Source organism: Eretmochelys imbricata, chromosome 11, assembly GCF_965152235.1.
Source record: "Eretmochelys imbricata isolate rEreImb1 chromosome 11, rEreImb1.hap1, whole genome shotgun sequence".
Lineage (NCBI taxonomy): Eukaryota > Metazoa > Chordata > Testudines > Cheloniidae > Eretmochelys > Eretmochelys imbricata.
The window spans coordinates 26,511,821-26,525,744 of NC_135582.1; the positions used below are offsets into that span (position 1 = coordinate 26,511,821).

Consider the following 13,924-nt stretch of genomic DNA (forward strand, 5'->3'; position numbering starts at 1 on the left):
TGATCTATGCCTGTTAAAGAAATAAAGAAAATAGCATCTTTATTACAACATGCTATTGACAGGGGGCTATGTTCTTTCAAACTTTGTGGCTTCCCCCACCTCTTGTGAATTTTACAGCCAGATCATTTCAGATGTAGTTGTTTTGCTCCACAATTCAGTACAATCTCAAAAAGGAAAAAAAAAAGGTAAAAGCGGTTTTTGAGCACTTTGTTAAGCAAAGAGAGCCACGCCCATGCTAGATGTCAGCAAATGAGGGGTGACCCTAATCAACCAACCAAACTGAAATAGGTTAGGTGATGGATAGACAACAATTCAGTAGAAGTTTTGTTTTCCATGTACCACTTTGCTCCTCCTTTATCACGTCAGAGGAGCCTGGATCAAGATAAACTGCTAAGAAACAAAACTTCTATTTTCATGCAAATGTATCTCATGACAACTCCGTTCCTACTGCCCCACCTATAAATTTATTGTTTCTAAGTAGAACTTTTTTTCTAAACTTCCCAGGAATTGATAACAGCCCATTTAAAAACTTTTATTTGTAATAAAACTGCATAATGAGGAGTTTCCTGTTAGAATTTGGGGTAGGCTGCAGTTATAGCTTGCTTCATGGCCTCTCAAGCTGGAGAAGGTTGCAACTCATGGACTAGCTATAGCGCTAAAACAGAGATCCCCAAACCATTTTTTATTGTAACATGGAATCACAGTTCAGGCCAACTGCACCTGTATTTCCCCTCAGTGATCCAGCAAAGGCATCTTCACTCAGGCTTCTGGCTTCCTAGCCTTTGCCTTTCTTGGGCGGAGATCTACATCTCTCTCCCTCGTGACCTGGGTATGTCCAGGCTGAACAGTTCAGTTCCTTCACTGTGTTATTCCCAGCAAAAGACAGTCCACCTAAACATGCTTGCTTCTTCCCACAGAGACAGCACACAGTGTAATTTCCTACAGTTATAAGTTACCACACAACTCTTCCTATGCAGGCTTATTTATCATGGTAAAAGTATTAGAGAAAATACATTAAAAACAATAAAAGAATCTACAAACATGCTAAAAACAAGCTTGCAAGAGATCTCCCCCCACTGTCTGCACCATGCACGCTGGCAGGCGAGCTCCCACAAGAGGTCTTGTTTGTGGTCACAAATTTTTAACAGCCTCTGCTCAGAACTAGCACCTAGTCTTCTGGAGCCTCAGTAGGCCATGGTGTTCCAACCCTTCCCTAAGGATTGGGGCCCGCCATGGACCAGAGGTCCTGTCCATTTGCTGGATCACAAAGAAGCCCTGAGTCATCTTAAATTCAGACTCTGTATTCAAACATTTTTTTCTTTGTCAGTTACTCCCTGCAGAATGCAGACGGGGTCTCTGAACTGTCCTCATGTCACAAGTGACCAGCAGACAAAAGGTTCCCCATCAGGGCAAAGCTTCAAAGGCTGAGTCGGTAGGTGGGGGTTGCAATCCCCTCCTCCCCAGTAACTTCCTAAGAATTCCACTTCACACATATTGTCCCAAAAGATCAAGCATGTCTGCTATATTATTCATCATAGTCTTTTGAAATTCACATTATCTCCTAGAGATTACATTAATCCTTCTTCGTCCTAAAGAAGTTCCATACAATGCCACAGTAGTACACAAACATTTTCATTTTCAATACAATGGACCCATAAGTTACTAAGTGTAATTCAATACGGTTTTACTTAATTCCATAAGGTTTGCACATGATATTGCAGGATATTGTCATATCTGTCACAAACATGGAAATGGTTGAGAACCAGTGCTCTACTTACACCCATTCATTAGGTGCTAAAAGAACCAACCCACCAATAGAACATACAATAATCCAATCTATTGTCACATAGACAAACACAAAAAGAAAAGGAGTACTTGTGGCACCTTAGACACTAACCAATTTATTTGAGCATAAGTTTTCGTGAGCTATAGACAAACACAGGGGGTGAAGTCCTGACCCCCTTGAAATCAATGACAAATCTCCCATTGACTTCAACAGGGCCTGGATTTCATCCGGAGACTACTACAGAATGTTTGCTTTGTTTCACATTTTCATAAAAGCATGGGATAGTGACTATAAAGTAAAAAATCCTGTGACATATCCTCTAATCAGAAGCTCTTTAGCATGGTTTAATACTATGGGATATTGATTCTATTATATTTTCCATATGCAAAGAACAAACACACACTTCCAGTCAGAATGACCTTTATTTTATATTAAGAGTCCAACAAAGCAAGAAGGAACAAAGGTAAAGTCTGCAAAAGAGAGCACAGTGTGTGTGTATGTCTCACGTGCAGTCGGAAAGGAAACATCTGCATTTAAAAGTGTACTTTGTAGAACAAGTCATAACATTAACAAGCCACATATACCATAGGGTCTATTCCCCTTTTCTCGCTCTCATTTTTAATTAAGCATAACTGGGGTTTCTGGATTTAGGGTTAAACTGATGAAACCCCATACTGGAAACAAAACAAAAGGAAGAAAAATAATAATAAAAAAGCTAAACAAACACCCAAACTGACACGTTTTGGAGTGTTGAAAATGTTTAGGGGATGGGGAGAGAGGAGTTATGACAAATAACTCTCTGAGAGCTCATTCCCTGCTGAGCGGTGTAATGTGAATGTAAATTAACAAAAACGACCAGGACTGGAAATTCAAGACCCTGATTGGAAACAGAGCTGTCCAAAACCGGGGAAATACGTTTGTCATTGTGAAACACTTTAAAATTGTGTGTGATTTATGAAACTTTGAATTTCACCCTGATCTAATTAGAAGAGGATTTCCTCTAGCTGGGGAGCTGTAAACGGCTTTCAAAATAGCGCCTACTGCCACCACCCATCAATCCTCACTCCCCAGCTATCGGTAGTTAGTCAGACACTCAAAGAAAGTGGGACACGGCCTATCCTTCCCCCTCTGCCGTCCAGCACCCCACCTGTACACCGCTCGGAGGACTACATCTCCCAGCATGCTTTGTTGGCTCCTCTCCCCTGGAGCCCGGGCTTTGGGCGGGGTTGATGTAATGCGGTGAAGTCACAAAGCCTCTCGGGGAGGCGAGAGGCGGTGGGGCTCGCAAGAGGCTGCCGAAGCTGAAGCGGCAAAGGAGCGGCCGCTTTGTCTGTTTGCCGCCCGCAGTGAGCCACCTGCAGTCCCCGCACGGGGTGCGAGCCCCACCCCGGCGCTCTGCAGAAGTGGTTCTGCCGCGGGGCCGCTTGGTTTTTTGCTGGAGAAGCTGGACAATGCAGGGTCGCTGCTTTCTCTGACTCCCCCCGCCCCATGACCTGCTGACGGTGGGACCCGGGTGTTTGCGGTCCCTGCCTGCTAGACGCTGGATGCATTAGGCACGCGGGTTGCAGCTCGCCCTTCAGCATCCCTCCCACCCCTCCGAGATGGCGGACCCAGCCGAATGCAGCATCAAAGTGATGTGCCGGTTCCGGCCCCTCAACGAGGCGGAGATCCTCCGCGGGGACAAATTCATCCCCAAGTTCAAAGGCGAGGAGACGGTGGTGATCGGGGTAAGTCTCGCCGGGATGCCCCCCTCCCCAGCTACCGCAGGGCCGAGCATCCTGGGGCCGCTGTTCTGCAGCCTTGGCAAAAAGCACCATCGCCCCCCCCCCGCCCCTTCGCGCGCCGCGCAGCACCCGCACCCTGGGCACCTGGCTGCCTCCCTGCCGCGGCCCATTGTTCCCGCCCCAGGACGGGGGGGCGGGTTGTCCCAGGGCTCCGGTGTAGCTAGTGGGGTCTGGGCAGGCTCCTGCCGCAGAATTGCAGGGGAACCCGCTTCCTCCAGGAGGGGGCTGGGGCAGGAGCACGGGCACGTCCCCAGGGGTTTCTCTCACTTCCCAATCCTCCCCTCTCCCCCTCCTCCTCCTCTTTCTTCTCCTCCTGTGACTTGGAGTTTATTGTCTCTCCCTCCCCCCGGGAAAGCAGCCCTGCGGGCACGCGGCCCCCTGTTGGGATGCGAAGGGTCTGGGGGATGCAGACGCCGGGGCAGGGAGGAGAAGTTCCTCAGAGTGGGGCGGGTGGCACGAGACTGCTCTGCACACCCCAGCTTTCTCCCGGGGACCAGTGACCGCCTCCGCTGCCCGCGGCTCCAGCCCCGGGGCCAGGGGCTGGGCGGCAGAGGGCTGGCTGCCCGCGTGCCGCGCTCCCCTCGTTCGTACCTGCGGTGGGGAGGAATTGAATGGAGTCGGCCTCGCTTCCCACCTGGGTTGCAGCCTCCCAGCCCCCAGTATTGATTAGGCTGATGTCATTCTGCTCACTGGGCATGCTCGCGCTCTCCCTCGCTCGTGGGGTACCTCAAATGATTGGCAGGTGACAACAATTTCGGGAGAGAATTGCAGAGCTCAGTGTGCGTCTCTCTTCTCTTCCCCTCTCCCCGGGCCTGGCTTGCTCTCAGCCTCTGTGTCTCACCAGCGGCGCTGTGTAAAAACCTGCCAGGCTGCGGCCGGTGCAGATGGAAGGAGAGAGGTGTACGGGCTGCGTGTGCTCTGATTGATGGGTTCCCTTCAGCCCCTTTGCTGTCACATAGCTAGAGAGAGCTCATTGCGGCAGTCGCTGGAGGCCGCCTTCTTTCCCGGGAAAGTTTCTTCGCTCGCATGGATCGAAGAGCCTTCCGCCACTCTTGCTGTACGCGAGGAGTCGTGCTTGGAGTTCTTACGGGCGTCTGAGCACCGACCCGTGGTTACTCCGCGCCCAGTGTGTTTTGTGGACAACAGGATCGGTGCTCCCTGAATGTGCTAGGTCAATGATAGTTCTGTTGCACCTGTTTTGCATTGTGTTTGCATTGGAGCCATGTGAGGTCAGGAGCAGGAGGCAGAGATTAAATCCTAACCTGTTCGTTCGAAGCAGAAAAAAAAGTGTAGTTTTGCAGTATGTAGTTGTTGAGCATAGTTTGTATGTAAAGCCATCATTAAATTTTATTATGCATTATTTATAGAGGCACATAGATAAATGGTTACAGATTCTAGTAGAACAAATAGTTGATTTGAATCGTCTGGAAGCAGTGTAGTAAAATCTCATTCCGTGGGCAAGTTAGTGATCATCTAACTTGATATAGTGATATAGTTGAAATGTTCATCCTTAGATAAGTAGATCCACATGTGGTGTTTCTTTCTACCACAAAGTCTAAAATATATATTTAAGCATCAATTCACTACTCCAGGTCCTAGTGACAACAGATTTCTGGACAGGCCAATATTCTTGTTCCACCAGCATATCACGCTGAGAAGTAACCTTCATAACAGCAAAGGGCTCTGGAATCACTGACTAGCGCATATCTAACATGATCACTAAAAAAGCAATCTATGTGGTTATTTGGATTCCTGTATGATCTGGGACTAGGGTGACCATATTTCCCCATGCTGAATATGGAACACCTAGTAAAATTACTCGTATTCAAGCAAGTTCAATGGCAATCAATCAGAACTATGCAGTACAAACGTTCAAAGTAACATCAAGTTGACTGAACCTCTGTTAAAAAGAAATAGTGCACAGTTGGATTCTTCTTCTTTACCTTCTTATCTTTAAGGCTTTAGGGCTCACACGGGAGAGGTGACACACACACATACTCCCATACACCGTTCTCACATGGGCAGTGACCGACCCAACCCTCCCTTCCTGGCGATCTCCGCCCTCCATGCTTGGTTGGGCCCCCAGGGTGGACCCACCTCTCCTGGTACCTGGTGTTGCCTCTTCCTGAGGCAGCACATGGAGGCGGCATGCAGGGTCATATGCCTGCCAGATTTCTGCCAGGGTTCACCCCAGAAAGTGGCCAGCAGCAGCCTTTCGGCACTGCACGGGAGGGCAGGGACCAGAGCTGCTTCCAGTCGAGGGAGGGGGGAAGGAAGGGATGACCTGGCCCCTGTCTTTGCAGAGCTCATCTCTTCTTTCCCTCCCCGCTGTGCCTGGAAGCAGCTTGTCCCTTCCTCATATAGTGTCTCACATAGTGTCGAAAGGCAGCTAACACCTCCAGGCTGCTGCTGGCCACCAACATAACCCCGCCGCCTCCTGTCCCCCAGGGAGAGGTGGCTCAGCAGGGAAGGGTTCCTAGGGTACGGAGCAGCCCCACGCTCCTTGGGGGCAGGACCGAGGGCAAGTGAAGAGGATGCTAAGACCCTGCCCGGGGGGCTGCTGTGGAGCCTGCAGGGTCAGGGTGCTCACAGGCTGGAAATCGCTTCCACCCCTCTACTCCACAGCTTAGATGAGGGGCAGAGACACTTCCCTATGCCAGTGCTGTGTGGGGCTTTGGCACGTCCAGGGCTCGGCTCCTCCTGGCCAGCGACCCAGGCCGGAGGGTCTTGGGCTTTCCCAGGGTGCTGTCCCAGCCAGAGGCAGTTGGGGAAGGAAGGAGCCTGCCGGCGAGGCTGTTGGTGGGCTGAGCACTCTGACCCGGAGCTGGTTCTCCGCACAGCGCTGGGAATGGGATGCGCCCCACCAGGGGGGATATAGAGGAGCAGCGGGGCTAGGGGGGTGGCGGTGAAGGGGCAAAGCAGGGAGAGGACAGCGAGAGGGGGAGCACATAAAAGGCGGATGGGTGGGCAGCAGAGGCGACACTTAGCCAGCTGCTGCTAACGCCTGCCTGCACTCACCAGCCACTGCAGCGCGCTGCCAGTGCCGGCCAGAAACAGGATGGGGGTGGGGCCCTGCTGGCCAAGAACTGGCATCCAGCGGGGGCTGTGCTGATGGACCAGCAGGGGGAGCGGCCGGCCCCGCGTGCTCCAACCTTATCCCACCACCAGCCTCGCACACCCACCCTCATTCTCAGTTATTGCCCTCTCCCCGCTGGTGGGCAGGTGGTTGGTGAGCAGGGATCCAGCCAGCAGCAGGAACCACCAGTACAGATGCGGGGTGGGGAGAGAGACAGAAAATACGCCCACTTTTAAGAAAGTCAGGACACCTGCAGGAGGGCTTAAATATGGGACTGTCCCTTTAAAACCAAGACATCTGGTCACCCTATCTGGGACCCAACTCTCCCACAGACTGTTTGCTTATCATGGCAGTTAAGGTTGTCTGGGGTGTGCTTGCTGTAAGTTCTTGGAGCTGAAGCTTTCCACTGGAGGCCCTTATCTTTGAATGGCTCGTTTTGGCAGTCTGCCAGCATGGGGCTTTGGTGATCTTCAGTGCATGATGTAGGACCAGGTCATTTCTACTTGAGCTAGTATGTGGTTAATTGTCTGAATTGCTGGATTTTGTTTTCCCTTGGTGCTTTGTTTTGTATTTTGGCCTGCAGTGATCACAGCCATATTTATGCTACTCATTATAAGGTTTATTTTTATAACCAAATACTTGGATAAGTGCTTGAGATCAATAAATAAATAATAAACCACATAAATGGCTAGTTGGTTATTAACAAGGTTTTTATTTCAACTACTTACAGGTATTGTCAGAATTTATTGGAAGGACAAGCAGTTTTTCATGAGAGAGCTGCTAAATGACTCATGAACGACTGAAATGTTTTGAGATAAATGTTATAGAAAAGTCTATTTCTCTTTTTTTAATTACTGAGGGCATTGCATCAAAACAGGATATTTGCTTTCTGAGCAGATAAATTCTCATTCCTCACCTTCAGTTGTAATCATAATAATCTTCACAGCAATTAATCTGATGTCGAAAACAGAGGATTGTGACTTCAGGCAATCGATGTTTAGAATGAAGGAGAAATAACTGCCAGAAAGAGATGAAACCTTATGAAAGAGATCTTCTCCATGCAAATGTCAGTGATCTTAAACAACACATAAAGTATATTAATTAAAAGTAGAATTGTTTTAAAAAAACTGGAATCTGACTAAATCAGTTTACAGAGAATTTGAACGTAAAGTCGTATTTTATTTTTTTTCATGGAAGTGAAACCATGTGCAAATTGTAATTCTGGTTATAGCTCATCTCTGCTTATAATGTAGTTCTTTGGAAAACATTGAGTTCAGTTTAAAATGAATCAGGTGAAGAAAGAGCTCAGACATCACTATAAAGCATTAGCTGCTTTCTCCAAAGACAAAAACGAAAAACAGATATTTTCTAGTTCTTATGCATTGGAGGACTTAGTCTCTAATTTATGACATGTAAAAGTGTATTTTGAACCTTGTGTATAGCTTGTGGTTTGGCAGGATAAATCTTCAGCACCTTTAGTTTATTATTCTGGAAAGCTTGTCTCAACCAGAACAGCTTCTTCCTTTCTCTTTCTCATGACATAGCTAGGGTCTGGGAAGAAGACCTAGTGACATCCAATGAGACTTAGGGCTTGTTTACACTACCGTCCAGATCGACTGGCAGTGATCGATCCAGCAGGAGTCGATTTATCGTGTCTAGTATAGACGCGATAAATCAACCACTGATTGCTTTAGCATCCACTCTGGTACTCCAGAAGAAGCACAAGTGGAATTGACAGGAGAGCATCTCCCATTTACACACCACAGTGAAGGCACCGCGGTAAGTAGATCTAAGTACATCAACTTCAGCTACATTATTCACGTAGCTGACGTTGCATAACTTAGATCGATTACCCCCATAGTGTAGACCAGGCCTTGGTTTGCTTAGTTGCAAGTCTGTCACATTAAACAGAGAAAAAAATGTATCTCCTGAGATGGGTTCGCTGCCATGATGCCTGTGAGGAAATCAGCTAGTTTAAACTGGCTTGAGGGTGCTGATATTTTCTGTATCTCTTTACAGTTTTCGAATTATAAACATTCATAAGAATATTTTCACACTTGAGGCCTTGACCTTAACTGGAACCTGTGGGAACTACTGCAATATACTATTAATAATAGAATGTATTATTGATCTTCATTATTTAGTGTGTCAGATTGAATGCTCAGCTCCAATAACTAGTAATACTTACCCACAGAAAAATCACATTTCTGCTAGAAAATGTTCGCAGCATAGTCTTCATTTTAGAAGAGTGCTCTTTTTCTTTAACATTCATAAAGTTATTAAGATGGAACTGCCAAGCTAAATTAAACAAATCAACCACAATTTCAAATGTTCCTCTGTTGCTTCTGAATAAAGGCCGCAAAGTGGGTCTTTTGTTAGTCCAGCATCTTTTTCTTTTTCTTCAGCAATATCAGGACTGATTTTTCTATGAGAAGACTGTAAAACTAGTGGAGTTTTGTTTTCACAAAAGATAAGACTGAAACCTGAATAACTGAAAGGGGAAAAGATGTCTAATCCAACTCTTCTGAATCCTTAAAGTGAGATTATTTTTTTTTTTGTTAACTCAAGCTCCTGACAAACAACTGCGGGGAAATGCTTTCTTTGTGAAATATTCAACATCATGCACCTCCTGTTGTTTTCTCCTATTACAGTTTTATGGGGTTTCAGAAGGTCCTCCAGCAACTACAGGATAGGAAGACTTAAAATTACTGCTTTCTCTTTTCTTTTTCTTTTTTTAAAAAAGGCAAATGACTCCTCCTCCCCCAACTTCTTTTGGGACATCTTTGAGTCTATTTCTATACATCTTGAGTAAAGCTGTATTTTATCATACCCATGACTCTGTGACTTTCAGGATTTGCTTATCTAAAACAATCCTGGCCCCATTGAAGTCTATGGCAAAATTTCCCTTGACTTTAATAGGAGTGGGATTTCATCCATGGTCTTTGTCACCTGAACCAGCCTCCTCCATGAATCTTCTTAGATTTGGCTGTACATGTGTACCGTTTAGTATGGATAAACTAATATAATAAAATGGCTTTAATCAATTTTTAATGGCAAATTGGAGACTAATTACCTTTTCTCAATTTTCCATGGCCAACAATATAATAATTAAAATTTTAGTGTGTCAGACTTATCTTTAAGTTCAAATTGACTCCTGTGTTTTTACTGTGACTTAACCCTTTTTTTGCCATGATGGCCAGCTTACCTTGATCATAGTAGGGCACGAAGAGGCAAAAGCAATAAATAAATTGCTTTCTTTTGCAGTTCACGTTTAACTAAGCTACTGGATTCCTTATTGAGTTTCAAACAGATTTTCAGTAGACTGCTGCTTAGTTTGTTGTCTTTGTTCCTCTGTACCATCAAGGTGACTCTGTTAGCTATTTGGTTTTGCCTGATGTGTCTGCAAATGTATTTTCCTTGACAGTTTTTTTTTCTTGTATTTTGTGAGTGTTAAGTGGTGTGCACAGCTCAGCCAGTGAAGTATCTTGGTGACCTGAAAACACTTAACACCTGCAGCTACTGTACTCACATGCCTAAGTGTTTGCAGGATTGAGGACTGGGAGGGATACACAGGGAGACTCTGCAAGGAAATAAGCAGCCTGTGATGTAAAAAGACTATTTTCCCAGCTAAGTGTGTGGGCCTGCAATATATTTCCCCCCCAAATTTAAAAAATAAATAAAGAGCAAGGAATTGAACTTAATTGAGGGAAAAAATGCAGGAACAAGTTTGTTCTTCAGGTGGATCTGTAGTGCCCACTTATTTTGAAGCTTGCGGTTCGTGAAAGGCAGAAACTGATGTTCTTTAGTTTTAATTACGATATTTAGCATTGTGGATTGCCTGAACTAATTTCTGGCTGTCCTAATGTCAGTGTTTTGTATTTCCAGGAAGGAGACAGAAATTAACTTTTTGATTCTGGTTTCGCATTCCTTTTTGAGATGAAACTAAGGGCTGAATGCGAGCAAAATATTGGCATGTACCTCTGCATACTGAATCTGCTGAGTTTTGCACATCTCTTGTTGTGCAGGCAACATAGGGGGAGGGAGGGAGAGGAGTGCTTGTTTTTAGTTGTTGCTCAACAGGATGCATTCCAGCTGACTAAGTGTGGCACTGGTGGGCTTTAAAGTGTATGTGTGAGAGAGAAAAACCAGTAAGGGAAATGGAACAAGTCTAAGGGTCCATATACTAGCATCCGATGAAGTGAGCTGTAGCTCACGAAAGCTTATGCTCAAATAAGTTTGTTAGTCTCAAAGGTGCCACAAGTCCTCCTTTTCTTTTTGCGATTACAGACTAACATGGCTGCTACTCTGAAACCTATACTAGCATAGCTTGTTCCCTCAGAGGGAAGTCCTACTATCTATTGTTTCAGCCTTGATCTGCTCTAAAGATTCCTTATTGTGTTCGGTGACTACATTTTTTGTGAAGAGACATTGAATAATTTTTTCTTTTGTTAATCGGACACTAGAGAACATGTAGGGATGTAGGGAGCAAAAAGCAAATGATGTTTCACAGCATAACACAGTACTTGTCAGACGCAAATAATGACAGCCCATTCTTCTAGGGAAAAAATGTCTATTTTTACCTAGTTTTCTAATGCGTTTACTATTGACACTATATTTTTCCCCTTAAAGCATCAGGTCAGACTATTCTCTCTCTCTCATGCAGGAATGATAGTGAAGTTAGTGAAAGTTGCACTCGTAAGAAGAGAATTAGATCTATAAATTCTTTCTGTTCAAAGATCTTCGCAGACTATTTATCTGGATCATTCATGCCTAATTAACTTATTTAGCAAAAAGACCTAAAACGATTGGATAGTAGAGCAGTGACACTGTGGCATAAAATCCTCATTGGTCCTTGAAAGCCGTTCACATGATTTGGTGGTTCCCTTTGATGCTGCATGGCACATTGCTCTTTTAATCAAATCCACACCGATATTTCCACCTCTGAATGCACAAGGGTAGACTCACATATCTTGATGTGAGACACCCTAGAAATACTAGAAATTAAACTCTCATAGACTGATGTGGGGTGGGAATGTCTATATTGCTAGTGAAGTTGATTTTATTTTAACTTATCAAAATCTAACCTGTCAATTTGTTCCGTTAAATGTGTTTAATATTTTTTTGAAAAAATATATTTCGCCATGTGTTGAGATTGTTTTCTTTCCTTTTATACAACACACACAATACATACTTGATGTACAGTCATTCATTAGGTGTGTGATATATTTTTTGTTACAATTTTTCTAGTGGGAAAACTTAAGCTGGAAACCTTTAATGTGTTATAACTGTGCATCCTTAGTTCATTTCCCTGCCCCCTCCTAACTTCTTTATTCCCATGAAGTTTAAGCATTGTTTCTGTAAAAGAGCTAGTCTGAGATACCTGTAATGAAATACAAGCAGTTTGCAGAGATAAACGTATTATGTCTTTGAAGCCTATCATCTCCAAAGACACTATGAAATGATACAAATGTGTGGTGGGTTCTTCTCTTTTGGAAAACATGACTAATCCTCCCACACCGTCGAGTTTTCCTTCAGTATGACATAAGTTGATACATTGCAAAGCATGTGGTTGACCCCGATGCCTTTCATCTTTCTGCTTTATGTATAAGATGTGTCATGCTGTGCTAACTTTCCTGTCGTGTTGGGCTGTGTTGTTTCCATGCCTGATTATTTCTAGAGATGGAAGAGCGGAGTGCTGGCAAATCTGTCACTTTATTTCTGTGGTGATTTCCCTCCTACTTCAACCCATGAATTAGCTTAAGGTAAATGGGATACATCTTTCATAAGTACCACATTTTCTGTCAGTTTATAAGGCTTCCCGATCTGCTGCAGAACAAACATGTTTCACTAACTTAAGGACTGTAGTTGTAGCTATCCAGGGAGTAATTGTTGGAACTGCTAAAAAGAGTAGATTGCTCTAGGTTCTGTTATGCTTAATAATTAATTGATTGAAGGGGAAGCTGTTTAGGAGGTGGAATTCTTACTGCAGTGGAATAATTAGTGGAGTAGAGTTTCTGGTTCTAACAGAGGAGTTAATTGTCTGGTACATGAGGGCTGGCTGGATCTGCAGCTGCCTTCTTTATTAGGAAATTAATTTTTGCAGCTTCCCTCTTTGAAAAACAGCCAACACCCAATAAATTTAAAAATCTAATATATTGCATTCTCAATGGTAATTTAGGGCAACAAGAGAGATTTAACAGCAAATATATATTTGTACAGATAAGGGCTTTCTGCAGACATTTCTGTATTCTCAAATTTAAATTTGCTTTCCTTCAAACCACCTCCATCTCTGATCCTGCCAGATTTCACAAGCTAGGCTGGGTTAGTACATGATTAGGCCACTTCTAAGGGCCAGTCTACACTGGCAATGCGGCAGTGCTTTAACGTGCCTTGTGTGCTTGCAGCGCAGCGCTGGGAGACAGCTCTCCCAGCGCTCTTAAAAACAAAAAAAAAACCACCTCAATGAGGGGCAGAGCTCCCAGTGCTGGGGCACTGTTTACACTGGTGCTTTACAGCGCTGCAACTTGCTGTGCTCAGGAGGGTGTTTTTTTCACACCCCTGAGCGAGAAAGTTTCAGCGCTGTTATTTGCCAGTGTAGACCGGGAACACATTGGTGTTGTCTGTTTCTGTGAAATTTCCCTTGTGTGCAGCAGCAGTGGGAGTTCTGGTGTACGCTAATTATTGGTAATGTCTTAAACCACTGTGTATGAGCCAGGCTAGATGATGTGATTGTACAAATGCTGGTGGCTGGACTTCATTAACAGTGATTGCACCATCACAAAAGCTTAATGGTGGGAGGTTTCCTGAAGATGCAGCCTTAGGTGCTACAGGAAGAGCTGTTGCTGATTTCTTTAGCTGGGCATTAAGAGTATTTGAAACAGATCCCGGGCCAAGGTGAACCCCTTAATTTACTGCAGGACAAGCCAAAAACTCTGGACCAGAGGAGCGCAATTTTGGTGATCCTTAGTTTCCAGCTTTGTCATATGGGTAAATGCTGAACATGAGTAGATGTGGTGCCAAGGTGCCTGAGTCCATGGCAGAGAGCTAAATTCCCATGTTGCAGCCTGTTCGTAATGGGAGCTGTGCAAGGTGCTGAAACACTAACCTTCAGTAAATCTTGGTTCCTCATTATCGTTGACTTCTAGCAACCACAAGTGCCATTAATCCTTTTCCAATAAAGGCGATCTGGATACATTTGTCTGAAGCATCCCAAAGCAAACCTTTCTTTAGCTACAATATGGTCCTGCCTACCAAATGACAGGCTTTTTCTTTTATTTT

The 13,924-nt window shown here is 44.8% G+C and overlaps 1 protein-coding gene across 2 annotated transcripts in view; it reads left to right on the plus strand.

The window, feature by feature from the left end:
• Positions 1–3,087: 3,087 nt before the first annotated feature.
• The window catches only part of KIF5C (kinesin family member 5C), a 147,541-nt gene continuing 136,704 nt past the window's right edge, over positions 3,088–13,924 (plus strand). For both annotated transcript variants that reach the window (XM_077830224.1, XM_077830223.1), the window contains exon 1: positions 3,088–3,513. In XM_077830224.1, coding sequence (XP_077686350.1) covers positions 3,388–3,513 — 126 coding nt within the window. In that variant the 5' untranslated portion in view covers positions 3,088–3,387. The remainder of the gene's footprint in view (positions 3,514–13,924) is intronic.